We start from the raw sequence: 27,671 nt of genomic DNA on the forward strand, positions 1-27,671 counted from the left end.
CGTGACCCAAGTAATTGGTACAGCTAGTCGCGCACCGACTGCTCGCCTACTCTGACCTGCAGCCTCTGGACCTCGCTGCCGCGCCGACCCCCACTGGCCCGGTGAGCGCGGCGGCCCCTCCCTTCCGGGTCCCTGCGCCTCCTCCTCGCCCGCTGTGTCGCGGGAGGCCCTTCTGCTCCAGTCTCCTGGGTCCCGGGGCGCCGCAGCCCGCAGCCCTAAGCCGGGCCCGGGAGGTGGGAGGGGAAGTGAGCGTGACCTTGGCTCCGCCTTTGTTTGGCCGAGGCGTCCCCAAGGACCCCCAGCCCTTCGCGCGCATCCGACCCTGCGAGTGCAGTTCTTGTGAAGTGTTTTGCGTAAGGGAGCGAAGCTTTTAACGGTGGGGTTTCAGGCATCAGCTTGGGTTCTCCAACCCAAAGACTACAGACTGTCCACGCCTTTCGTGGCCTGGGGAGGGGCCTGCTGCTCTTCGCCTTCTCAAGGAGCCCTGGCTGCGGAGAGCAGCGCTGGGGATGGGGATGGTCTAGCGTTATGTGCTTGGTGGGACAGGCAGGCAGCTTCGAAGTCTCAGGACCTCGTAGTGGAGGCAGGGGGCAGGGCCTTTATAGACGGTTTTAACCGCGGTTTCCGCTCACAGATGGGGAGACTGAGGCCCTGAGGGAGGCAAGACTGACCTGAGGTGGCAGCCAGCCTGGGAAGTGCTTCTCCTTCCCGCAGGGAAATGTGGGGGGATGGGGTGACCCTGAGGTCCCAGCAGGGTGCCATGATGCCCCTCCACCATGGGCCCTAACCCATCCCTGCGTCCCCTGCCCATATATCCTGTAGCATATTGGAACAGGCCCCTTTTACCTTTGTGCTTTTCCCACCTCCGGCCTTTAGCTCAGGCCCTCCATCTCTGCCAAGGAAATAAGCACACCCCCTCCCTACCCTGCTTCCTACCTCGGAGTCTGCTTCCGTGGCCGCCTCTTGGGTTCAGTAAACTAGAGGTGGGGTTTATTCCTGAGAAAAGCCCACCCAGTTCCCAGAACTTGGGGCCATCGTAGGCCTGCAGGAGCACGAGTCCAGGCTCTGCTGCTGCCCAGCTTCAAGGTCTTGGGATCTCTACAGTGGGCGTATTGCAGAGCAGCCCAGATAGGGCCTTGCGTGTGGGAGACTTAGTGGCCAGGGATGTCTGTCGTTGTTATGCTTCTGAGGGTGGCGGTGGGGATGGTACTGACTTTATCTCCAGAGAGGAGACCACTAAGAGCTGCCCAGAGCAACCTGCCTGTTAGTCCACTGGGGGCTGGGCTGGTCAGGGGGTGTGCACGGTGCCTGACCCTAACTCTTCCCTTTCACCTGTGTAGGCAGGACCTGGCAGGGCAGGCTTGGGCTTTGGCTCCAGATACTGAGTTTGACTCTGTCCCCAGCCCTCTAGGGCTCCTGAGTCCTCAGGCCCTGCTGGGATTGGGGCAGGGGGGGCTGGCTGGCTGTCCTTCTGTCAGGCTGGGTGAAGGCCATAGCAGTGTCCAGCGGCTGCCCAGATTATTCAATGTTTGTGAAACACAGTGTTCCTGCACCAGGCCAGGCTGGACACAGCCAGGCTTGTCACTACCCCCCGAGCCATCCCTTTCCCCTGCAGGGGTGGGTGCCAGCAGAGAGAGCAGCTCTGGCTGCAGCCGTTGGAAGGAGCATTGGCATTAAGAGAAATCTGTGTTTACATCATGACTCTGCAGTGAGGAGGGCACAGGCTCTGGAACCACAGAGCCCTACCACTCACCAGCTTAGCCTCTCTGTGCCTCAGTTTCCCTATTTGTAAAATGGGGCTAATCCAAGTGCCCACCTCTTGAGATTGTTGAGAGGGTTAGATGAGCCCAGTGCCTGCCCCTGAATCAGTGCTGACTAATTGTGCTCTTATTTTTATTCCCTCAATGGATGATCTTGGTGTCTGGTTTTCTTTGCCTTAGGATGGGGATGTTAGAGTCTCCCCATTGGGTTGTTTAGATTCTTCTGACATTCCAGGCCAGTAGCTCCTGGGCCCTATGGCCATCTGGGGGGGGGGGGCAGCAACCCTGTATTTGCCCAGGTCTCAGGGACCATCAGAGGGAGAGCAGGGGTTGGGATCCAGGCCCTCAGACCCCAGAACTCAGGCCTTGAGTCCCCACCCAGCACCTGGAGAGGTGCCACTCCAGGAAGAGCCAGCCCCTAGCAGCCCTCAGTAGGGCCTGGTGTCACTGGCTGGCGGGACATGCAGCTGAGCACGTGGAAAGGAAGCTTGGGGCACTTGAGGCTCAGGTTCCAGCTGAACCCACCTCCTTCCTCCCTGCAGTGTAATATATTTTTGCTTTTTAATTTTCCTCTGTTCAGACTTGCTGCTGGTTGCCCTGAGGAGCCCACTGTCCCTCGCTCAAGGAGACCGCCTCCCTGCTCTTTGCCTCATGTAAGTCTGGAGGGAAAGAGGGAGCAGGTGGGCTAGGAGGGCTGTGCCTTGCCCTGCCTTGGGGCCTGACCCCTTGTAGAATAGAAGGTCCAGCCAGCTGGTTCCGGTGACTTGTTTGAGCTGGGGCAGGGCGTGTGCCCTGTGAGCTGGGCACATCTGGCCCCAGGAGCATTGACTCAGGGCCAGGCCCAGGCCCAGGCAGAAAGGCACACTTTCTGGGACTGAGTTATGCGGGGGGAAGCAGGCCCTCCTGCCTGCATGGCCCCTGGTGGGGTGGCCCTGGTGCTGCACCCTACTCACAGGCTGGGATTCTCTGGGCAGAAGGGCGTTAGCAAGTATTCAGGGGGAGCTGTCTGTGTCCAGGCAATGCTGGGGAAGAGGAGGGGGCTCTGCTTACAGTTGTGTTGGGAGGTGATGTAGAGGAACAGAGGTTCTAAGAGGAGCCTCTTATCCGAGAACCTCTGTCTTCTGGGGGGAGGAGGAAGCCCCTTCCCCCCCAACCTCCCCATATGTACACACGGACTCCTGAAAGCCCACTGTTCGGGCATTTTCCCTGGGAAAGAGCAGGTGAGATTGCGGGGGTGAGATGAGCTCCAGGTTCTTTTTCCTCTCCATCCTGAGTGGGCTTCTAGCCTGTATGTACCCCCTGAGCTGTTAGCTGTCCTGAGTGTAAGCTCTGGGCAGGGTATGGGAGCCAAAGAGGGCAGCTGCAGCTGGGAGCTTGGCTGGGCAAGGCGCCTGCCTCTGGTCTGCCCTCCACTGTCCCCCAGTGCCCTTCCCTTCTCTCAGTCGTCCCCGATGTGAAGTGGGGCCATTGAGGCCCGTGTCATTGGCCTTCTGGCCTGGGAGGACATGCTGGGCCTATACTGCAGTCAGAGAAAGTCACGGGTCCCTTTTGGTCACAATGACTAGAGACCCAGCAGTGCCATGGGCCTCGAGATAGTGCAGCTCAGCCAGACCCCTTCCGGCCTTTTCCTGACCGGGCATGGAGCACCCAGTCCCTGGAGGACTCCGCTGCCTGAGTTCCGGGGTGTTCAGGTGGCCCGGCTGACTGTCCCTCTCACCTCTGTCTCGTCACTGCCTAGCCCAGGGCCACCTGCCCAGTAGGCCCAGCAAATGCCGTATGAGTGGATGAGTGGCTGCCAGAGCCTCCTTCCATCCCAGTCCTGTGGTTTATGTCTCTCCCTCGTTGCCTGTGTCCAGAATGAGTCAGCTGAGGCTGCTGCCATCCCGGCTTGGGGCACAGGCCTCGAGGCTCCTGGCCACGCATGGCGTCCAAAGGTTCAGCTGGTACAGCAGGTCGTCTGGGCCACCGGCCACCTTCCCAAGCAGCAAAGTTGGAGGCGGCTCCAGTTACATGGAGGAGATGTACTTCGCCTGGTTGGAAAACCCCCAGAGTGTCCACAAGGTTGGCACCCCAACCCTACCCTCTGTGTAGGAGAGAAGGTCCTGGGGCTGGGCCGTGGAGAGGGGCTTGGGGAGAAGCAACTTGCCTGCTGTGTGACCCCGGGCAGGTTTCTTTGTCTCTCAGGTCTTCCATCATCTTTGTGAAAGAGCTTGGTTCTCATATTGGGTGAGGAGAGTCCATTGCTGTCCTGTTGCTGGACCAGCCAGTGGGTAGTGGTCTGGCTTGAGAAGCCCTGATAATGCCCTGCTCAGTCACACCTGGTCTGAGACCTGTCCCTGCCCCCTTTGTCATGCAGTGCCGTCTCCAGATGGCCTCTTGTTATATAGTTAGGAGCATAAGTGTTTACATATATACTAAGCTGATAAAATAAGTACCCACTGATGGTAAAAAAAAAAAAATCAAAATCAGATGCCAGGGCAAAAGTGAAAAGCATAGCTGCTCTCTCTCCTTCACTCACATGCCTCAGAGGAAAGTAATATGTTCACATGATCCAAAAACAAAAAGTATTAAGTTCTACAGTGAAAAGCCTTCCTCCCATTCCATCCCCTATCTGCTCAGCTCCTACCTGTCTGTTCCCCAGTCTATTTTTAATTTCTTCTGTATCCATTCAGATAAACTTATTGCAAACATAACTCTGGATTCTCCCCCTTTACACAAAAAGTAACATGTAACATCCACTGTTTTGCCCCAGGCTTTTTTCACTCAGCATACATCTCCAAGATTTTCCATGTCAGTACCTCAAGAGCCTCATTTTTCTTTTTCCCAGCTGTATAGTATTCCACTGTTTGGATGGATGTTCCACATCCATCCCCAGGGACAGGCATCTGGCTCACTTCCAGTCTCTGGCTGTCATGACCGGTGCTGTACTGCATCATCTTGTACATTCATCCTCTTGCATGTGTGCAGCTAACTGTGGGATAAATTCCCCAAAGTGGAATTGTTGGGTTAGAGGGCATCTGTGTACATAATTTTGATGGGTGTTGCCAAATTGCTTTCCACAGGGCTTTTACCACCTTATTCTCCCACCAGTACTGTATGAGGGGCGTAGAGGAAAGCACTTTTATATGTGTTCTGCTAGAACATGGAGGTGCTGGTGCATGTGCCCATCTGCTTTTTTTTTTTCTGCACGAATAGTAACAAAGCATACATCCTCTTCTGCTGTGTTCACTTTATAACATATCTTGGCAATATTCCACATCCACAATAATAAATGCATCTTTTTAAAAAAAGACTACATAATTTTCCAGAATCTAAATTTACCATCATTTATTTAACCAGTTTTCTATTGATCACTGCTTAGATTGTTTTTACGTTGTCATTTTTATAAACTGTCCTGCAGGGAACATCCTTGTACATGTAAGCACACCTGTCCAAGTACATCTATAGAATAAATTGCTGGCAGTGGAATTGCTGGTTCAAAAGATACATGCATTGGAAATGTTGAGGGCCTGCCTGCCCTTACCCTCCACAGGGCTGCCTCCAACCCACAGTGTGTGAGGGCATGTTTCGCCTATGGATAGAAGCCCGTTTCATACCTAAAGCCCCTTGATCACAGCTTATAACCTCCCCCACCCACTACCAAGCTGGGTGCTGGAGAGATCCAGAATTTGGGTGGGGGCTCTGGGCTGATTGAGAAGGGTATTGTTGGCAGGGTCCTGGGAGGGCCCTGAGAGCTATGGTGATGAAGGAAGACTGATGTCCCCTAGGGCCCCAGCCTGGGCCACCCCCCACTAATCCCAGGCCCTAACCTGGCTGTTTTCTTGCTTCTGCCCCTGCCCAGTCCTGGGACAGCTTCTTCCGGAAAGCCAGTGAGGAAGCCTCTTACGGCCCGGCTCAGCCCCGGCCCCTTTCTGTTGTCCCTGAGAGCAGGCCGGCAGTGTTGAGCCGGACCAAGACCAGTAAGCTGGTGGAGGACCACCTGGCTGTGCAGTCCCTGATCCGGGCCTACCAGGTGAGCGGCTGGGAGGGTACAGGCTCCTGGGGTGTGGCCAGGTGCTGACGGCAAGAAGACTGGCTCAGCTCCAGCGTCACGTCAGAGAGCTCTTCTCCAAGTCCTCTCTTGGTGGCTCTGGCCCCTCCTCCTGCTCTTTGTCACGTTACCATTCACATCACTTACCACCCCCTGTATTTTTTGTGTGAAGTGGTTTCTTTGTGGTCTTTCTCATGGAGTGTTATCTGTCTCCCACACCACTCTGCCCCAGAACCTGGAGATGTACTTAGTGATCAGTTTCAGTGAGTGTTGAATGAAAGGTGAGTAGATTGCCCCTTGTTACTGTCTGTTTTCTCCTCTTGACTGAGCATTCCAAGAGGACAGGGGCTGATGTCCAGCAGGTGCTTAATTAGTGTTTGTGGAATGAATGCATAGTTCATTAAGCAGCTCTCCCCCATCAGCTGCTCTGTCCTGGAGACTTAGGCTCCCCTCTGCTGGGTTCCCAGGCTGGGCCCTTGCTATGTCAAAGAGTCCTGATGATGTTTCCTGTTCTTGGTCTTGACCGAACAGGACTGATTGGAGGGCTGTTCTGGGTGTTCACTCCATAAAAATGTAATCATTTGGGATCTGTCTGGGAATCCGTGGCAGGAGGTATTTCATAAGAGAAACTTGTCTTGAAGACGTGCAGAAGGAAGGGTAGGGGCATCCTGGGGTCCTTGGCAGAGACTCCGTGGGAGGGTGCAGCAAGCCGCTGCAGGAACTCTGGGGAGAGGGAGGCCTTAGCAAATGGAAATGGTGCCTTTCCTCTGAATGACGCACGCTGTGTGGGATGGCAGCTGCCCGCCCAGCTGTGCTGGGGCGGAAGAGGAAAGGTGCACAGGACTGGGCTCCCTCGCTGGCCTCAGGACCCGTGGATCGTGGGCCACCTGTGAGTAAACAGCAGTGGTTGTAATTATGTTTTTCTTGGCTGGCTGAAAGAGGCAGAAAGTGATCTGACCATTGACTTTGAAAAAGGACAGGGAACATAAAACTCTGTATGAAATACAGGGTAGCATTCACAGTAAGGCCTGGGCCTTATCTTCTATATACAATCCCAGCTCTGCAGCAGCTCTTTGTTCTTTCACTGGCCAAGACCAAAGCACTAGGGTCCTTCCAGCAGGATGGTATCTGGATTCAGGAATGTTACTCCGTACTTGCATGATAAAAATCTGCCTGGTAGTGAGCACCTACTGGGTGGGCTGTAGCCCCTCACAGGTCACTTGGAGGTTGAGCTCTGGTTTGACTCATCTGCACATAGTACTGAAAAAAAACCCAGGCTGCTTCTTATGCATGTTTTCAAGCATATAATAGGTAGAAGAATTATGTAGTGAAGCCCCATCAATACAGGGCCAGTCTTGATTCATCTTACCCACCTCCGGCTCCACCCACAGGCCACTGATTATTTTGAAGCAAATCCCAGACTTCATATCATTTCATTCATTGAACGTTTCAGCATGTATTTCCAGAGGTAAAGCCTCCTTTAAAAATATTCAAATATACCATGATAGTATTATCACACCTAAAAATAGTAATAATCCTTAATGTCATCAAATACCCAGTTGGTATTCATGTTTGCCTGTTTGTCCTAGGATTTCTTTTTACTGCTTGTTTGAATCAGGATCCAAATAAAGCCACAGGTTGTGATATGTTGACATGGCTTTTCAGTCTCTTGTACTCTGCGGGTTCCTCTCGATTTCTTTTTGTGTTTCTTGCTCTGTGTGTATGTGTGTGTGTGTGTGTGTGTGTGTGTGTGTGTGTGTGTGTGTGTGTATAAGAAACCAGGTTGTTTGTCCTATAGCGTTTTCTCGAGTCTGGATTTTGCTGATTGCATCCTCATGGTGTCACTTCATTTGTCCCTTTGTCCCATGTAATTTCTGTAAATTGGTAGTTAGATCTAAATGCTTGATCCAACATAGATTTGATTTTTTCTGTTGTTGCAAAATCCGCTTCCTGGTGGTGATGGGCACTTCATCAGTTAGCAGCTAAGGATAATTATTTCCTGGACACATTAAGTCATTGGGAGTGGTAAAAGTGGTGATATTCTAATTCTTTCTTTCTTTGTTTATTACCTGAAATACTTCTATCGTGAGAACCTTCCCTTTGTCAGCTCTGTTTATCCTGAGGTACAAATTGTATAGGGAGGGCAGGATCAGTGCTTGATTTTCCCTTTTGTTGATGGATTTTCAAAATTATGACATGGTTTCCTAGCATCCTCCAAAGACGGCCAATAAAGGTTTTTCTTCTTTTTCATAGTGTGATATGAATGCATGAATTTAAACATATTTAATGAGTTTCAGTCTGCTATAGATATTATCCTTTTTGTTGCTCAAAATATGTCCTTATTCCCAGCCCCAGTAGTGTTTGAGCACCCCTTTGCTATCTGGTAGGACAAGATGCTTTGAGCTCATCTCGCACATTTCTGTCCAGCCAGTTCTCCAGGGAGTGAGGGAGTATTTACTGCTATTGGTTTGGTCATGACTTCTGGGTTCTTTTGATGGTTAGAGCCAGGAAATATGTATTTTTTTTAGAGATACCATACTTTATGGGTTTATACTGATGCTTCTATATACATCAAATATAGGACTTACTGTTTGTCCTTGACCTCATCAGTCTTATGTCACCATCTCCTTTTAAAGATACCAAAAATAGAGATTCTCAAAGACAGCAATACAATGACTTACTTGATTTTCCCACAATCCACACATGACAGTCTGAGAATACAATTCTAGTACTACCACTGCTGATTGGTACTATAAATGAATTTATGATCTTTTTATTCCTGCAGTTCTGTTTGTCTTTGGGGAATATTCTGTTAGTCAGTTGGAATAGTTCCTCTCTATGTAGTTATGCCACCAAATGGATGCATTAATTCATTTGTTTTGTCTAACTTTCAATTTTTAAAACTTAATTTTGTTTTATAGTGATATAAAATATAAGATTCCAAAGGCAAATGGTCAATGCAAGATATATTCTTAAAAGTCTAGCTTCTAGCCCTGCTGCTCTGCCCTATTTTGTCCTTTCCCCGTAGGTAATAATTTTCCTTATTTTATAGTTTAATTATTTTACTGTATATTGTTCTAATGCATATATTTATTTGTAGACATGCAAATATATACAAATATATGCAAATGCATGTGTTTACTTTTCTCTTCCCTTTCTTAGATAATGGGTAGTTTACCACACACACTTTTCTGTAATTTGCTTTTTTGCTTAATAATATTTTGTGGAGACGACCTCATAGTAGCAGTTAGGAATTTTCCTCATTCCTTTTAGCAGCTCTGTAGTATCCCCTGTGTGGATTTCCCATATCCATTTGCCAGTCTCCTGTTGATGGACATTTGGGAAGTTTTTAGAATTTTGCAATTACTAATAGTACCGTAGTAACTACTTTTGTGTATGCATTCTTTCCTGTTTTTGAAAGCTGCATATTGTGCTTTTAAACAGAGTTGAGCTCCTGCCACCTTAGTGGCTATGGTGGGGCCTCCTAGGCAACTATTCAGTGGCTGGGTGCTGGAGATATGTGGAAACTTGAAATTCTGAAGGGGGACTTGAGGGGCCAGGGCCCAGAATCTCAGTCTTGGTGAGGGTCTGTCCAGCTGCGTTCCAGCTCCGCCCCGACCCTTTCCCCTTCTCCAGATCCGTGGCCACCATGTGGCCCAACTGGACCCCCTGGGCATTCTGGATGCAGACCTGGACTCCTTTGTGCCCTCAGACTTAATCACCACCATTGATAAATTGGGTGAGTCGGTACCTTTTCCTGTTGCCCTGGCGACGCCAGAGCCAGCCGGTGCCTGTGCCCAGTGAGGGGCTCTGAGCCTACAGTGCCTCTGGGTCTTGGGTTTCAGCAAGCAGCCTGGGAGGCTTTCTTCTGACCCTTGCCCAGCTATGCATGGTGTCCCTGCAAGGGAGGTCTCCCCATCTTCCCTAGCTGGTGTGCCATGCTCAGCAAGCTTGAGACACCTGTCCAGGCCCACCCTTATGGCGGCAAGCTAGGCTCTGACTCATGCCCTGTGCCCTGTAGACAGAGGGCCTTTGAGCTTTAGGCTGGACGTGGCGGGAGGGTCCTGGGGGCACTGTTGGGAGGTCTGGGGATACAGCTGGGCCCCACCTGGGCCTGACCTCCCTCTCTCCTCTCTGCTGCCGGGGCTCTGCCGTGTGTGCCTCCTAGCCTTCTACGACCTGCGGGAGGCTGACCTGGATAAGGAGTTCCAGCTGCCCACAACTACCTTTATTGGAGGCTCTGAAAACACCCTTTCTCTGCGGGAGATCATTCGGCGCCTGGAGGTGAGCACAGGCAGGTGTGTCGGGCACAGCTGATGAAGCTCTGTGGCGTGCGATAGAGGGAGGGAGGGCGCTGCCTTTTCTGTTCCAGATCCCAAGGCGGTCGGTCCTCTTCTTGGTTCCTCGTGGAGTGCTCCCCTTTCCCCCAGAACACATACTGCCAGCACATCGGTCTGGAGTTCATGTTCATCAATGACGTGGAGCAGTGTCAGTGGATCCGGCAGAAGTTCGAGACGCCTGGCGTGATGCAGTTCTCCAGCGAGGAGAAGCGGACCCTGCTGGCCCGGCTGGTGCGCTCTATGAGGTCAGGCTCCCAGCACCACCCCGGGCAGCCTGAGTGGCTGGGGGGCCTGCTCCAGGGCTGTATGAAACGTCCCAGGCCCTGGCTAAGAAACTAGGAGGGTGCCTGGTAAGGGAAGGCAGGGCTGGATGGTGCTCTAGGAGAACATGACACCGAACGAGGGTGGAAGTGGCAGAAAGATGTCCCTGTGTGGAGTGAGTGTAGCAGCGCCTTTCTGCAGGTGGGGCACTGCCTGGCTCTGCCCCTGAACTTCTCTGAAGCTGGGTCTGCCCAGGGCTGCGGGGGCCTGGAGGAGCCCCTGGCCCAGCTGCTAGGAGTAAAGTGGCTCCCTGAGCAGTGACGTGTGGGCTGGAATTTGAGTTGAGCCGTGAGGCATCTTTGGGGCATGATGAGAGAGCCCCAGGGCATGTGTGTGCTGGAGGGCAGTGGGCTGGGAGCAGGGGAATGGCTAGTTGGAGCAGTGTGACTGGAAGGGGAGGAGAGGGTGGTAACTGGGAATGGATGGAGCCAGAGGTCTGTTTATGGTGGGAGGACCCTCAGCCTCCCCCCCCGACCTATGCGCCTTGCTGGTAGGAGCATCATGGTGTGTGTGCCAGGTCCTGGCCTGTGCAGAGGGAGGTGACTTGGCAGCTTCCTGTGTCCTGGCATCCTGCTCCGAGCCCTCATGAGCAGCCCCCAGGAGCCCAGCCTCTCCATCCTTCCCCATCTCTCCCCAAGCAGGTTTGAAGACTTCCTGGCCCGGAAGTGGTCCTCGGAGAAGCGGTTTGGCCTGGAGGGCTGTGAGGTCATGATTCCTGCCCTCAAGACCATCATCGACAAATCCAGTGAGATGGGGATCGAGAATGTCATCCTGGGGATGCCACACAGGTGGGCCCTTGTCCTCCCTGCCTCAGCTTTGTGCATTCTCCTTCAGGCCCAGCAAGCTGAGGTGGATAGGAGGCTTTGAAAATCAGAGCAGGGGTGTTGGTGGGACCTGGGGAGAGAGGCAAAGTGGTCTAGAAAGTTATCAGAGGCCCTGGGCCCTGGGCCATCACAGAAAGCACATGGCCAAAGCCACATGGAACCAGGCTCTCGTAAACTCAGTTTCTCTCTCACCATGTTGCTGTTGTCCCCAGGAGTATTGAGGTTACAGAAGAGGGGTATATCATGCTACTTGAGGTTCCTGTGGACAAGGAGATGCGGAGGGGCACATCCCAGGGAAGTGAGGGCAGAGCCTGGGCAGGTGGCCTCAGGTTCGCATCCCCTGGTGGGAGGTCTCTGGAGGTGAGCCGAGGGTCTCTTTCCCCGGCTGCGAGCTGGCCACACATTTCCCTGTGACTTTGATAAAGACTTGGAAGGCTGGTCTGGCCACTGGGCAGTTACCTCTGAGGTGGAGCCTGTGGGCTAATGAGGAGTACAGCCAAGGTGGCCAGGGGTCCTGCTGAATGGGCTGGAAGAGGACGTGCTGAGCAGTCTGGGGGGCAAAGCCCCTGCATTTCCTGTGCCTGTTTCCAGCTGCGCACAGGTGGGCCAGCCCCGGACTGCATCAGCACCAGGGGCCTCAGGATGCAGTGTGAGGAGGGTCCCCACCCTGTGGGCTGGCCTCCTGGGAGCCAGAACTTTGCCACACAGGCTCCGCGCTCTGGGGGTCCCAGAAATGCCTGGTGTCTGGTCAGAGGGTCGTGCAGAGCTGGCCCCGTGGTCTGAGGAGGCATGGGCACACGTGGCTTCAGTAGACCCGTGGGAGAGGACGGTGCTGGGCCGTCAGGCAGCTCTGGGACTGGGTGGTGGTGCTGGGCAGGCTCCTGGCCTGAGGAGGGCTCCGGAGCAAGGGCTGCCCTTGGCCAGGCCTCCGTATTTGGGGAGGGGCCTTTGAGGCCGGAGGCTTTGCCCAGAGGGGCTGAGGATTGTTCATAGGGCTCCTGTGGTCCCACAGCCCTGCCGCCGCAGAGCAGGAGAGGGGCCCGCTGGAAGAGCGCTGCCCTTCTGTCACTGGGCCGTGTGGGGCTGGAGGTCAGGGTGTGAGCAGGCCTGGGGCTGGCGTCCGCTGGTAGTGTATGGGGAGCAGGTTTGGAGTCATGTCCTGTGCCCCCATCAGGCTGGTGCCCACCCCTGAATAGATTGCCCCCGATGGGAAGCTCAGGCTGGACTGGAGAATCCCTGGGCCTGGCTGCTTTCCTCCCCCCACCCCTCAGTCCTCACTCAGCTCCTCTGGACAGGTCCTCTGGTGACTCCTGATCTTAGGGGCAGTCCAGTCCCCTCTTCCCTATGCTTATCACTTCCACATCACTGGGCTGGGGTGGGGAGCCATGTGTGAGCAGCTGTGATTCGTTAGCAGCTAGGGGTCAAGGTGCTGGGTTGGGCTCAGCTTTTGGTTGGGGAGAGGGGTGAGTAGACACCCTGCCATGAGGCTGGGTGGCTCCCTGCTCGCGAGGGCCTCCTGAGTCTGAGTTGTAGGGGGGGATGCCTGCCTGCCCAGGGGGGCCGTCCAGCTGGATCCACTCACACGTCTTGTAGATTGAGGCGGGATGAGAGGGCGGGACCTTCCAGCCCCCATGCTAATTCTGATAGGTCCCAGGTGGGCAGGGAGCATGGTAAGAGCCCTGCCCCCTCTGGCTCCAGGGGCAGGCTGAATGTGCTGGCCAACGTCATCCGCAAGGACCTGGAGCAGATCTTCTGCCAGTTTGACCCCAAGCTGGAGGCGGCGGATGAGGTGGGTGCCAGGCCAGGCCCCAGAGCCTCTGGAGAGCTGGGTATTTGGGAGGTGGACTGGAGAGGGCCTGGGTCAGGAGCTTGCAGGCTCAGACAGACCTTGAGGTGGACGGACATGCAGAAGAGTGGGAGAGAGGCTGAGGGTGTCTGTGTGAGGCCCCTAAGGTGTTTTGGAGCCAAGTGCTATGATCTCCAACAGCTGGGAGAGCCCTCAGGTAATCTGGGCTAACCTCCCTCTTTCCAGCTAGGGGGACTGAGGCCCAGAGAGGTGTGCAGGGAAGTGCCTGAAGTTATTCAGTTCAGCTCATGTGGCCATACCTCTGTGCCCAGGGTCCTGTCTACCTGCCCTGAAGGGCTGCCTCACTCACTTGTTTGACCAGCACAGCGTTGGGAGGTCAGGACGGTTTCCTGTGCCCACCGATGAGCAGAGAGAACATTCTTCTGCCCTCACCCCCTTCCTGGCACGTATACGTGTCATGTATGCCTCACACCCCACGCCTCTGCCCATGCTGGGCCCTCAGCCAGATGGCCTTCCTCTCTTCTGCTCTCTGCCTGTTTCCCAGCCCTGCCCGTCTTCCCTTCTAGTGACTTTCCTGGTCCTCCAGGCAGCAATCCTGTCTCTCCCTCCTCTGTGCCTCCTTTCCCAGCAGATCCGTCTCTACTCTGGCCTTCTCCATCGCGCGCACGTGCGTGTGTGTGTGTGTGTGTGTGTGTGTGTCTGTTTTCCCTTCCAGGCTGGTAGCAGGGTGATGGCAGGGACCTCATTCCCGAAGCCCCAGGACTCAGCACAGGTGCATGGTTTGTTAAAATGAACGACATTAAATGACTGCTCCAAAATCATCTAGCACATTAGGCCAGAGCAGGACTAGAATCCACATCTGCTGGCTCCCAATCCAGAATCTTCCCGCCATCATGTTCATTTTGCTCAAGCACCTTCATCTCTCTGAGCCTCAGTTTGCTCTTCTGTAAAATGGGGATAAAAGTTCCTGCTCCCAGAATGGTTGTGAGGAATCAGAGACGACATGTGAGTAAACTGTAAAACCTGGCCAAAGGACACTTTAAACAAATTTACTTTTTTTTAATAGAAAAAGAAATGTGAGCATCGTTTGAAGAAAAGATTACACAATGAGAGTGTTTCCCTTCTGAGACCCCTTTCCTGCTCCCCATAGGCTCTGCTGTGGTCAGTTTTTGTGTTAAAGTGTGTACTTCCAGAAATGTTCCATGCAGTGCAAACACACGTATGTGTCCAGTACAGCTTTATTTGTAAAAAGCCAGGGGAGCAGCTCATGATGCCGCTGGCCACCTTGCTGTTTTCACTTAACGAGCTGTCACTGTTTCAGAGCTGCACACAGAGCTCCCCGAGCTTCGAGTGCCCCTCCGGTTTCTGCTGTCTCCCGTTGATGAGCATTAGGTGGTGGAATGAGTGTCTTTGCACACATGTGTGCGTGCAGTTTTAGATGGTGTCCGAGAAATGCAGTGGCTGGAGCTGAGGAGGTAGGACTGAATTGCCCTCCAAAGAGCTTGCAGACGGCAGCGAGCCCACACGCTGTGTGCGAGGGTCCCAGGCCTTACTCTGTCCAACCTTTCCATCTTTGCCAATGTGATAGGTCCAAAAGTCACTGCATTTGAACATATTTCTCTGTTTCGAATTTGAGTGTCTTTTCACATGTTTAAGTCATGGGTGCCTTTTTCTGTAAATTCCTTTTCCTGGCTTTTACTCATTTTTCTATGGGTTTTTTGGGCTTTATCTCACTGATTTGTAAAAGTGCCGTATGTATTGAAGGAGTTAGCCCTTTGCCTGCATTTGTCTGATAAATATTTTCCCAGCTTGATTTTTTTCCCCTAATACTGTGCATGGATCTTCTTCATGGCAAATATATTAGATTTTAGCTGTCTTATCCTTTATGGCCTCTGACGTTTGTACATTGTTTAGGAAGACATTCCCTACTCCAAGATCATAAAGTATGTCATGTTTTCGCCTGATACTATGGCTTTGTCTGTTGCGTGTACATTTTTGGTTACTTTGGTGTAAGGAGTTAGGTACGGGTCCTGCTCCAGTGTGTGCCCAGAGGCCTAGCCCGTGGTCTCAATGCCAATTAAGAGCCGCCCTTCATTTCTGTGCCTTCACTGCTGCTGGCTGGCCCCTTCCTACGGGTGCCTTACCCCTTCCCCACTCTGCCATCATTAATGCGGAGAGCATGGTTGTTGATAACGTGGAGGGGCTCCGATAAGGGAGCCAAGGCCCAGGGAACCTGCCTCCCTTTCTTAGGCCAGCCTGGAGGGCAAGAAGGGCATTGTGCTGGGTTTGGGGGAAGGATGCAGGTGTGAGTCAGGGACAAAACAGCCTTCCCAGGGAGCAGAATCCAGGGAGTGTCCCAGCGCCACTGTAAGCTTGCATGTCTGGGATGGGGTGGGGGGGAGGCTCATCACGGGCCACCTCAACCTTCAGGGCTCTGGAGATGTCAAATACCACCTCGGCATGTACCACGAAAGGATCAACCGAGTCACAAACAGGAACATCACTCTGTCGCTCGTGGCCAACCCCTCCCACCTGGAAGCTGTGGACCCCGTGGTGCAGGGGAAGACGAAGGCAGAGCAGTTCTACCGTGGGGATGCTCAGGGCAAGAAGGTGAGCTTGCCTGGGCCCTGAGGTCCTGGGTTCTGAGGGGTGAGCTCCGAGGGGTAGGCTCTGAATCTCTGAAGTCCAGGAGCAGGGCTGGGCTGCACGGGCTGGGGCATGGGGGCCCCTCCTGGCTTATATCCTGCCCTGCAGGTCATGTCCATCCTGGTCCATGGGGACGCCGCCTTCGCTGGCCAGGGTGTGGTCTATGAGACCTTCCACCTGAGTGACCTGCCCTCTTACACCACCAACGGTACCGTGCACGTCGTCGTCAACAACCAGGTGAGGGCCTGGGCTGTGTGCTGGGCCCTGTCAGTGTCATCCATCCCTGAATCCAGGCAGCACTTTGAGGGGAGGAGTGAGGCGGTTCTGGGTTTAACCCCCCTGCTCTGCTACTTACCAGAGTGTGACTTCAGGCAAGATGCCTGATCTCTCAGCCTCGGTTTCCTGGTCTGTGGAACTGGGAGGTGTATACATCTGTCTGTGTCTGTCTCTGTCTCTGTGTCTCCCTGTCCTTCCCTCTGTAGCCCCCTCCCCCCATATTATATATGTGAGAAAGCAGTAAGGACAGAAGAAGACGGGTATAACCAGCACCTAGCACCGAGGCTGGACATGCAACTAGATACTGCCTTGAGCTCCATGTGACCCAGGCAGTCTTAGAACACAACTCTCACAGCCTTTGCTTTTAAAAAAGGTAGCTGTGGTTAATAACAGCTCTTCTTCTGAGCCTGTAAAGCCCTGGGTTGACTACCTTATTCGCATATTAAGTCATTTAACCTTCACAGTATAACCCTGTGAGGTAGGAATTTAATGAGCCCTTTTAATTGATGAGGAAACAGGCTTTGGGAATTAAGTACCTGGCCCAAGATTGTACAGTTAGTAACTGGTGAGACTGGGTTTTACCCCAACTTGCTCTCCCCACTCCCACTGTGTAAAAATGACTGCAGGAGAAAGAGCAGGCACAATTCCCCTGGTGTTACTGCCGTCCCCGTGGGACCCGCAGCTATGTCTGATTTCGAGGTCATCCACTGTTACCCCATCATGTCCCCTGCACCTCCTGAGCACACCCGATGGACCTCGAGGCAAAGGCGCCCCTCCCCTGGCCCCCTGGCCCTCTGGTCTCCCAGGCGGCGGCTGCTGTCTAGCTCTCAGTGCCTCCTGCTTCTGCAGATTGGCTTCACCACGGACCCCAGGATGGCCCGCTCCTCACCATACCCCACCGACGTGGCCCGTGTGGTCAACGCGCCCATCTTCCATGTGAATGCAGATGACCCAGAGGCCGTGATATATGTGTGCAGTGTGGCGGCCGAGTGGAGGAACACCTTCAATAAAGACGTCGTGGTGGACCTGGTAGGTCTGGGGGACTGAGGTGGAGGTGCTCGGACTGTCCCTGCCGTGGCACGTGCGCCGGGTCTGCAACATCTTTGGTAGTCGGGGCTGAGCGGCAGGCTTAGAACCGCTGAGCACCATCTCTGCGGAGGCCTGGGGGTGGGGCGTTTGGTGATGGGTCGTAGTGGGGGCTGGTGAGGCCTCACGGGATGTGGCCTGCCAGGTGTGCCCCAGCTGTGCAGTGATTGTGCCAGCCACACCGCCTGGGCGCGGGGACCCACCCTCTGTCCCTGCAGGTCTGTTACCGCCGGCGTGGCCATAACGAGATGGACGAGCCCATGTTCACGCAGCCGCTCATGTACAAGCAGATCCACAGGCAGGTGCCTGTGCTGAAGAAGTATGCAGACAAGCTCATCGCCGAGGGCGCAGTGACCCTGCAGGAATTCGAGGTGGGCCCCGTCAGTGCCTGGAATCAGCCTTGCTGGAGCTGAGACCCTGAGGCAGTTGCTGATGTCACCAGCCCAGTGCTGGGCACTGGCGATTTATAGAAGTAGCCAGTATGGTCCTTGTCCCCAGTAGCCCCCAGGTATCAAGGGGGCAGAGGACCAAAGACATGTACAGCCTGTGGGATGCAGTGAACGCTGCAATGCATGGAAGCCCGTCCTCCGGCCAGAGTCCAGGAAGGCTTCCTGTAGGAGGTAGCCCTGAGCCGGGTTTGTCCCTGTAGTTATCTGTGGATGTGCTTGTCCTCCCGCCTTCAGGGAGCTCTCAGGGCAAGGACTATGAGTCTTTCCTGCATTCCCCGAAGTCCCTTGCTGAGTGGAATCACCTGAACTCTTTCCAGGATTCCCCCTGCACTCTGGGACTTTTATCTCTGGCCTTAAGGTCCCTGTGGGCCAGTGGGCAGACAGTTCCTCTAGAACGTGGTGAGAGGGACCAGGGTTTATGAGTCTGGGTTGACTCAGCCTCTGGCTGCCCAGGGCATCGCTGCCTCAATCCAGGCCTTCACCCTGATTTCAGGAAGAAATCGCCAAATATGACCGGATCTGTGAGGAGGCGTTTGGCAGGTCCAAGGATAAAAAGATCCTGCATATAAAGCACTGGCTGGACTCCCCGTGGCCTGGTGAGTGAGCAGCGTGTGGCTGAGAGTGATTTGCCTGGGCCCTGGGCTCTGGCACTGGGACCAGGACTGGAGCGATCCTGAATGAGGGCAGTTGCTGCCCAGCCCAGAGGCTGCGGGCTTTGTCCCTGAGACCCCTGAGGCTGATTCCCGCAGGTGGGGTAGGCGGGAGTAGAGGGAGACCGCGTCGCCCTCAGGACACACATGATGAGCTGCTTCCGGGAAAGGGCTGTGGGTCAGGGAGGGTGGACGGCAAAGAGGAGTGGGCCCTGGGGGAGGGGTGCTCAGCCGGCCTCTCTGGGGCGGAGCTAGATGGCTGTGACCCTGGGTCCGGGGAGGGGCCTCGCAGGCACCGGAGGGGAGGATGTTGGGTGGGTGCTGTCAGCTGTCCCAGTTCCCCAGGATGGGCTCAGGGTTTGAGTGCCATTGGGGTTAAGGGAGAGGTGGGCCCCTGAGTCCTGGGGAGACAGCCTGGCCAGGGGAGCTGAGGCCCCACTGCCACACACAAGTCACAGAGCCTCTGCCCTCTCAGGCTTCTTCACTGTGGACGGGGAGCCCAAGAGCATGACATGCCCAGCCACGGGTATTCCAGAGGACATGCTGACCCACATTGGTGAAGTGGCCAGCTCTGTGCCCCTGGAGGACTTTAAGATCCACACGGGTGAGGTTGCTCTGCAGGCTCCAGCATGGGCCACTGTCCCAGACGTCGTGCCCCAAGGGAGATGGCATCAGGAGTCAGGGAGGCCTGGCCCTCATCTTGACTTGGTCTTGGGTAGATCAGCGGAGCCCTCAGTGCCTCCTTTGTGCCCCATGAGGTGCCTGTGTTAACAGCTCCTCTCAGGGTGAGCAGATGTGGGTACCATGCTCCCAGCTGGGTGCTGGTGACCAGGCTTCTGTGGGGCACCTTGTGTTTTCCCAGTGCCTTTGCCAGGGGCATCCCTGCATCAGGCAGAAGGAGAGCAGGGAAAGAAGGGCTTCCCATGGAGGGGGCGGTTGGGCCTAGAATGTTGGGCGGCAAGAGTGCTGGGCTGGGTGGATGACAGAGGGCGACCCTGGGCTAGTAGGTGGTCACTGGCTGCGCCTCTTGGCCACGATGGTGGCCATCGTGGCCTCTGCTCAGGCAGCCTGGAGGGCCCCCACGATGGTAGTGGGGCCCCTGTGCACCCTCTGAGCAGCCTGTGGGCGTTCCAAGAGGATTCCTCCACATGTGCGTGGAGGCCCAGGTGTCTTGGGGCACCGGCTCTGTGCAGTCACACGGGGTCTGTGTGGGTGTAGGGCTGATGGGAGCCCAGCCTGGGCCGGGTGCCTGGGCTCAGATCCAAGCACCTTCATAGCTATGTGATCGTGAGTAAATGACTTCCTTCTTCTGAGCCTGTCTTCTCATCTAGGGGTGGGGGAAGTTGGTACCTCTCCCGTGGGCTTGTGAGAAATGTCCCTGAATCAACGAATGCAGCGTATGCATGTGGCGGATGCTCGCCTAATGGTGCCTGCTCCTTCCTGCAGGGAGGGAGGTTGGTGGGGATGCGGGCTCAGGCCGGCCCGGTGTGTTGGCTGGAGTGGTGATGCTGGAGGAGGGGCCTCCTGCATCCTGCTGGGGCCCTGCTCGGTGGGAGGGGTGTACACGGAGTGTATACACACCCGGCCCAGGTCCCAGGGACTACGGCTGTCCCAGATGGGGTGGCCAAACCCCTGTGGCCCTCAGGCTGGCCCTCCCCTCCCGCAGGCCTCTCTCGCATCCTGCGGGGCCGTGCGGACATGACCAGGAAGAGGACAGTGGACTGGGCGCTGGCAGAGTACATGGCCTTTGGCTCCCTGCTCAAGGAAGGCATCCATGTGCGGCTCAGTGGGCAGGACGTGGAGAGGGGCACATTCAGGTGAGGGTGGGGGGCTCTGGGCCCTAGGCCCTATGGGCATTAGCCTTGTGCCTGGGGGGAGCTGAGAGCTCAGCTGTGCTGGGGATCTCTCACAGTCGGCCCAGGGCCTCTGGAGTGGAGTGGCCCTTCCTTCTCTTCCTAGACCTTGTCTGGGAAGCCAAGGAGGTGTTCTGAGGTAACTCCATCAGCACGCTAGCCCCCACCCTTGGGCCAAGCTGTCTGAGGGCTGCTAGACCTCCTCTCTGTCCCCACGGGGCCAGCGTGCAGAGCTGACTGCTTGGCCCAAGCTGTTGGTTGATGTCAGGCCTTGTGGTTATCTATGGTCCTCAAGATCCTTTGTTTCTCTTCTGTGAACTACTGTCAAGCCAGCTCCCCGCCACCATCTTGCTTGTTCGCAGTTGGGTTTTGAGTCCAGATGAGGGACTTTACACTTGCCGGTTGTCCTCATTACGTTTCCTATGTTTGGGACCCCAGATGTTTGGGATCTCAACTCTGTCTCTGCTATGTTAGTGAGTCCTGGAGGTGTGGCTTCCAGTATTCGACAGGCCATCTTTCCCACGTCCCACTCCCTCATCACTGCTGGCCCTGCTCCAACCAGGGTACAGAGGGCCACTCCACTGCACCCTGAGTTGCATGTCAGTCCTCACAAGGCTTGGGGTTTGGCCAGGGGGGCCCCCCTTATGCACAGGAATTCCTGCCTCCTGTAAACCTGGACAGGGCAGGTGAAGGTGGTAAAGGGGCTGGCAGGATGGGCAGGGAGATGGTGCCCCTGGGGTGTGGCCTCCTAGGGTCTCAGGCTCCACCCAGCATTTGGGAGGTCGGCAAGGCAGGTCTCATCGGATCCCTCCTTAGGTGAGAAGCTGAGACTCTCATGCCTGTGCTCCAAGACCCCCAGGGCATGTGTGAGGGCACCAGTGGGAGGGGAGGCTGCCCAGAGGAGGGACCAGATCGCTCTGGCTTTCCACGGCCTTCTTGGTGTCGCCATCCTGTGGGACTTTGCCTGGTGTCCTGCTCAGTCCGCCCGCCTCCCATCCCTTCCTGGTCTGTGTCTCTGCAGTCACCGGCACCACGTTCTCCATGACCAGGAAGTTGACCGGAGGACGTGCGTCCCCATGAACCACCTCTGGCCTGACCAGGCCCCCTACACTGTGTGCAACAGCTCCCTCTCGGAGTACGGAGTTCTGGGTGGGTCAGAACTCTGCCTGCAGGACGGGCGGGCCCTGAGATGCTTGGGGACCAGAGAGGGTCTTGCACCTCAGGGTGTCTGTTTTTGTTGTTTTGACCGTGGTCTGGGGCTGGGAGGGGCCGAAGAGGCTCAGAGGCCCCTGGGTGGACCTGAGTCCTCGGACAGCCCTGAGGGACAGTGGTTGGGCTGCCCCCACCTGAGGCCACATCAGAGATGAGGTCCTGTCCCATCTGGCCCCTCAGAGAGCCCAGATGGTGAGGGGGCACTCTGGCCTGGGTGGGAGCTCTGGATACCAGAGCCTGTCCCTGGGCAACAGTGGGCCCAGACAGAAAACCCCATCGAGTCCACTGAGTGCTGCTGCCACTGACCGGCCCTGAGCCTGGCCTGGCCACCTACACGTTCCTGACCTCTGTCTTGCCCTCTGTGCCACCACACCCAGCAGCCCCATCTCGAGGCCCCTCCCTAGACTCTGGGCTCCCCAGACTGCCCCCCTGCACTCTCCCTTGGCTTGACCTTTAGCTGGCCTGCTTCCTCCCTCCCCGCTTCCTCGGGGAACCCCCCGAGACTGGACACCGCTTCTGGGGAGCTGCCTCTGGGGCTGTTCCTGCCCATTCCCCTCAGCAGACCCGCCATATTTGGGGGGCCCCTTGGCAGATGGGCCCTGTCGCCTCCCCAGGGTGTCTTTGGAGTTGACTCCTGGCCTACATAAGGCTGAAGCTGGCTGTACTTGAGGTCAGGGCTGAGAGTGGCATCTCTGGGTGTGTTGTCGGCGGCCAGGAAGGGAGATCCTGGCCTTTGGGCGCCAAGGAGTCCCCGGGCGCTTCTGTCCTGCTGGGAGGGACGGGCGGGGCAGGCGGCACGTGGGAGGAAGGGCTGGGTCTGGCCGGAGCCACCACCACTTGGGGACCGCATGTGGTAGGCTCTGCCTCGGCGTCTCCCATTTAGGCTTCGAGCTGGGCTACGCCATGGCCAGCCCCAACGCCCTGGTCCTCTGGGAGGCGCAGTTTGGTGACTTCCACAACACGGCCCAGTGCATCATCGACCAGTTCATCAGCACGGGCCAGGCCAAGTGGGTTCGGCACAATGGCGTCGTGCTGCTGCTGCCCCACGGCATGGAGGGCATGGTGAGGGCCGTGGGGGCGGGCCCTGGCCGGCCTGGGAGAGGGCGGCTAGACCCTTGGCCACTTGCAGAGTTGAGGGGGGGTATGTGCCTCCCAGTCCCCCGGAACCACATGGGTCTGCAGGGTGGGGCCTGCGTGGGTCTGTGTCACCGCTGCTGAAGTTGGCGACACTACTGTTCTAGCAGTAGACGGAACGGACATGCCTGAGTGCCTGCTTTGTGCCGGGCTCTGTTTAAAACCTTCTCTGCGTGTTAACTCCTCCAGTCCTTACAACAACTTAAGGAGGTGGGACCTGTTCCCACTTTCCAGATGAGGAAACTGGGGCACAGAGAGGTGGAGTAGCTTGCCTAAGGTCACACAGCTAGTAGCTGGAATTTGAACCTATGTTGTCGGGGGAACCACATGTGGGGGAGGAGGAGGATGTGCAGGCCCTCGGGGAAGGGAGGAGCAGAGCATCAGGAGATGCCACCCTGGTGGGTGTGTAGCCTGACCAGGTGGAGTGTGGGCAGGGCTGTGCTGGCTGCAGTGGATGGCCACAAGGACCCGCTCAGCTTGGACTGCTCATGCGGTCAGGGATTGATCAGTACTGCTCAGAGTCAGGTCTCCCTGTGCCGTGCACTTTACACGCCATGTATAATCCTGTGGCATCCTCATAGCTGGAACAGGCAGTCAGTTCTGTTCCCGTTTCATGTGCGAGGGAGAAGGCCTGTGACTGCCCACGGTCTTCCAGCTGTAAGGGTGGCTGGCATCTCACTGGGTGGAGCTTGAGTCAGGCTGGTTGCGGAGGGTTGGGCTGGCCTGGCTGGTGCCTGTGGCCATGAGTCCTTGGGGCATCCCCACTACAGGAGGAGCAAGTCACCCCGTCCCACGAAGAGCCAGCTTGGAGGGCAGTGCGGGGGTTCTTGCTGCTCTTATGGAGCAGAGCAGCCACGTGGGCAAGGGTAGGCGTAGCAGTCAGACCTGGGTTTGAATCTGTCCCTTTCTGGCTGAGTGACCTTGAGGTTGTTTCTTAATCTCTTTGTCCCTGGCCTTCTTCATCTCCATCACAGGGCTGCTTTCACAAGATGAGAGAATAATCTGTGTGGGGTCCGTAGAGCTATGTCTGGCACACCACGGGCACATAGTAAACAGTCACTGCTGTAGGTCAGAACGTTCTAGAGAAGAGCATCTTGGCCTTTTTGCTTTTTCCTTCCTTCTGCCCCACATGTTCACACATGGTGGCTCTGTCCGTACCCTCATCTGAGGGTACCTCCCTACTCTTGTCCCACATTCCTGGTGCTTTCCTGTGGTTGAGACTCCAGAGTGAGGGCATCTCCTCCAAGAAGCCCTTTAGACTCTCCCCCAAGCCCAGGGTCCCCGTCCTGTGTGACAGATCCCCAATCCCCCCCAAACTCCGGCCAGCCTGGGCCATCTGGCATTTGCTTCCAGGGCCCGGAGCACTCCTCAGCCAGGCCCGAGAGGTTCCTGCAGATGAGCAATGACGACTCAGACGCCTACCCCGTGAGTGTTGCCCGCCCTCCCCCAGGACAGGACTGCACGCTGCTGTGCCCAGCAAGGCCAGGGTGTGGATGCCACAGGCAGGCCACCTCCCAGCCGCGCCCTGCCCCTCCAGGCGTTCACCCAGGACTTCGAGGTGAGGCAACTCTACGACTGCAACTGGATAGTGGTCAACTGCTCCACGCCAGCCAGCTACTTTCATGTGCTGCGCCGCCAGATCCTGCTGCCCTTCCGCAAGCCGGTGAGCCACCCGCCCTGGTCGTCACCGTGACCGTACAGGGGCCAAGTGCAGGGCACCCTGGCCAAGCAGGGGCGGCTGGCAGCCAGGCACGTGTTTCCCTTCCAGCTGATCATCTTCACACCCAAATCTCTGCTGAGGCACCCAGAGGCCAAGTCCAGCTTTGACCAAATGGTATCTGGTATGTGCCTGGGCGTGTTGGGGAGGCGGCTGATGGGGGGCCTGGTGGCCCATGTGTGGCCTCTGCTCCCGGGACTCTTCCGTTCTTGCCTCTGTCTGTGGCTCTGTTGGCCCTGCAGCAGCTTCTGGCACGATCCCCGCCAGCAGCTGGGTTGGGAGGTTGGTGCAGCGGCCAGATGGCTGAACCCACTTGTGTCACTTAACACGGAGCACCAGGGCCAGAGGAGTGCACTGGGGCCCCGCAGCCTCCCAGCAGGGCCGGCGTGGCTGCGCCGGAAGAGCTTAGAGGCAGGACGCCTGGTAGAGGTCTGCTAGTTCATGGGACACTGAGTATCAGTCACTCATCCGTTGTTTTCTCTCATGAGCCAGACAGACATTTCTGGCCCTGGCGAGCCAGCGCCCCCTCCAAGAGCTCTCAGCCTCATTTAGCTGGGAGTCAGAGGTCAGATAAAGCACCCGAAGGACCAGGTTTTGGAATTGAGACGTGACCCAGTGGAGGATCAGGGAGGAGCAGGTGTGGGGCCCTGAGGCTTGGCAGAGCAGAGCTGTCTGGGAAAATGGTCCTGGGTTGTAGGCGGAGGGGCAGGGGCTGGCCAGGAGGACCTCAGTGGCGTGGACAGGTGCTTGTTCTTCACATGTGTGTGTGGGCATCCCCTCAGACGTGGCTGGTGGCTGAGCCAGCAGGGCAGAGCTCTGGCATTGGGCTGGACCGCCTGGGCTGAGTGCCTAGTACTGGTGGGCCCTGGCAGCCAATGACCGTCTCTGCCTCAGTGTCCTCATCTGGGTTGCAGGGACTCTACAGTACCTTCCTCAGAGGTTTTTGTAGTACTTTTAGTTTGGCGGCTGGCACATGGCATGAGCTCAGGAAGGAAAAATGGATGGGACTTGGGGATGGAGGCTGGGCTCTGGGGCTGAGAGAGGGAGGACTGTGCAAGGTTCGCCTTCCAGCTTGGTGACTGGGTGGATTGAGTGTGCCTGGGAGGTAGGCATGGCTGGATGGGGAGCAGGTTTGGGACAGTGACGCTGTCAGACGGGGATGTGGCATCACCTCTGTCCCTTCAGGGGCTCTCCCCATCATCCCCAACCCTCTCCCCCCGCCCCATCACCTTATTGTTGATGCTCCCAAGGCTCTGCCCTTGGCTCCAGCCGCTGTCTCCACCCCTGTCCCTATGACGTCTCAGAGTGTCCTCTGTCCCCTGCTCCATTGTTTGGCTCAAGAGGTTCCTATTGCAGCCACAGATCTAAATCTGGGGCTTGTCTTAGTGGCCAGGGAGAGCCTGGAGGTGCCAGGGATGTGGACCTGATTCCCAAGCTGCTCTGGCCCCTCTGGGAGCAGACGCCCCTGCCATGCCCTGTTGGTCCCCAGGGACCAGCTTCCAGAGGGTGATTCCTGAGGACGGGGCTGCGGCGCAGGCTCCCGGGCAGGTGCGGCGGCTCATCTTCTGCACGGGAAAGGTGTACTATGACCTGGTGAAGGAGCGGAGCAGCCAGGGCCTGGACCAGCACGTGGCCATCACACGCCTGGAGCAGGTGCGCCCGAGCCCCTCAACTGCTCAGAGTGACGAGCAAGGTCACATCGCCAGCCCCCTGGCTCTGGGCAGTGTGCCAGGGCTGGGGCCAGTGAGGGAAGCGGTGGCTGCTCTCCTGGGGGCCTGACCGTGCGCGTGCCCCCCTCCCCCTAGCTATTCCCCTCTTTCTCCCTGTCTGTCCCAGATCTCTCCATTCCCCTTTGACCTGATCAAGCGAGAGGCAGAGAAGTACCCAGGCGCAGAGCTGGTGTGGTGCCAGGAGGAGCACAAGAACATGGGCTACTACGACTACATCAGCCCGCGCTTCATGACCATCCTGGGCCGAGCACGGCCCATATGGTACAAGGCTGGGTGCAAGGGGTTGCCCGCCATTTACCCCGCACGTCTGCCAGGCCTGAGGCTCTGGGGGCTTGAGGCCCCATCCTGGCTCTGCCTACCCCATTTGCTGTGTGACCCAGCACTGGCCACTGCCCTTCTCTGGGCTGCATTGGACACTGAGGAGTTGGGCCCCATAGTCCTTGCTGGCTCTGTGACTGTCAGTGACAGATCAGCTTCCCCATCAGGGATCCTCTCTAATACGGCCTTATGGAGGGGAAACCTTTGTGTTTGTTCTGCAGCCAGAACTGAACTAGAGAACCTCCTGCGTGCCTCAAATCTCCTACCTTTGCTCTTAGGCCAGTGACTTGGCCCCTTGGAACCTCAGGCTCTTGGTTTCTGCAGCTGGATTAGGCCCGGTGCAGTCCTGGGGTAGCAGCAGGGCCAGGCTCAGCCCTCCCCTTAGCTTGACTCTCCTCCCCCAGGTATGTTGGCCGAGACCCAGCAGCTGCACCAGCCACAGGAAACAGGAACACTCACCTGGTGTCTCTGAAGAAGTTTCTGGATACTGCCTTCAATCTCCAGGCCTTTGAGGGCAAGACATTTTAGAGCCTGCCTGGGTCTTGCTGTGGGGTTGTTGAGGACACCGGGGACATTAGGGGCTGGCTGGCTCTTCTGCCCAGGAGAGGGACTGTCAGGGGCCCCAAGATAAAACATACCCATGCAGTGATTGAGGCCAAAGAGTAGGTACCGCTGGCTTCGGTATTATGCCACCTTGGGCCTTTGTGTTTATTTCAGAATCTCTTACGGCTGAGAAAGCCAGAGGGGTCTGATAGACGGGCTGTAGTTGTAGAGTGTTTCCCCAGCCTCCCGGGTCTCTCTGGAGTGTTTGTGTGGCTTCTCCGTCTGTGTTGTTCATGCCTCTGCAGACAGCCAGCCACCCAGGAGCCCGTGTCTCTGGTCTCTTTCTCCCAGCCTGGTAGATTTGACTGCTGCTCACCTTGTCCTTGTTCGTCTGTGGATTCAAGAACTGTTCTCTTTTGTGCTCTTAGAAATAGAGATTTTAGCAATAACAACCAGGTGAAGCAAAACCATGCCAGCTGATTTATACGTGCTCTGTTTTATGGGGTGTGTCATAATAAAATATGTCAGCTTCTGTGTGAAATACAGCCAAGGCTCACATGTACCAAAGTAGAAAACCAAATAACAGAGAAATTAGAAAATGCTTAAGGGAGACTTCCTGTTGTCACTTCATGTTGTAAAGTTGGGGGAAGAGACAGATGGTTTAGAGATGGTAAGGGATGGGGAGAAAGAAAAACGAAACATGTAGGGGATAAATATCTGCCTCCTGTGGCCAGATTTTCCTTTGAGCACCAGGCGATGTTTGCAGATCTGTCGGCATTGCCAGTCTTTAGCCTTTCGTTGGTTTTGCTTCCCTGCAAAGATGCTGGGGAAGCAGCAGCACAGGAGGGATGTTTTGCTTTCTGCAAATCATTTATTCCCTGCTCCCCTTCTCAGAGCACTTCCTCTGTGCTAGACGCTGGGACCCAGGGTGAAAGAAACGTGTGTCTTGGAGCCCAGCACGGGAGATGGGTAAAG

At 56.0% G+C, this 27,671-nt stretch overlaps 1 protein-coding gene across 4 annotated transcripts; it reads left to right on the forward strand.

Moving 5' to 3' along the window:
- Positions 1 to 27,241, forward strand: OGDHL (oxoglutarate dehydrogenase L). 4 transcript variants are annotated; one of them, XM_082423472.1, is made up of 24 exons: positions 1 to 101; positions 2,341 to 2,413; positions 3,617 to 3,821; positions 5,602 to 5,772; positions 9,427 to 9,529; positions 9,959 to 10,074; positions 10,203 to 10,375; positions 11,093 to 11,239; positions 12,974 to 13,064; positions 15,513 to 15,692; positions 15,837 to 15,965; positions 16,854 to 17,033; positions 17,309 to 17,461; positions 18,033 to 18,135; positions 18,665 to 18,793; positions 19,856 to 20,006; positions 21,064 to 21,191; positions 22,138 to 22,316; positions 23,742 to 23,813; positions 23,926 to 24,051; positions 24,157 to 24,229; positions 25,595 to 25,758; positions 25,942 to 26,096; positions 26,558 to 27,241. In XM_082423472.1, exons 3-24 carry the CDS (start codon positions 3,618 to 3,620, stop codon positions 26,679 to 26,681), a joined length of 3,051 nt encoding a protein of 1,016 aa, XP_082279598.1. In that variant the 5' UTR covers positions 1 to 101; positions 2,341 to 2,413; position 3,617; the 3' UTR covers positions 26,682 to 27,241. The 4 variants fall into 4 exon arrangements, with proteins under 4 accessions (XP_082279598.1, XP_082279599.1, XP_082279600.1 ...); XM_082423473.1 differs by having other exon boundaries at positions 10,221 to 10,375; XM_082423474.1 differs by lacking the exon at positions 15,837 to 15,965.
- The last annotated feature ends 430 nt before the right edge of the window (positions 27,242 to 27,671 follow it).

The sequence above is a fragment of the Balaenoptera physalus genome (assembly GCF_965194825.1).
Source record: "Balaenoptera physalus genome assembly, chromosome: 14".
In the NCBI taxonomy this organism is placed as follows: domain Eukaryota; kingdom Metazoa; phylum Chordata; class Mammalia; order Artiodactyla; family Balaenopteridae; genus Balaenoptera; species Balaenoptera physalus.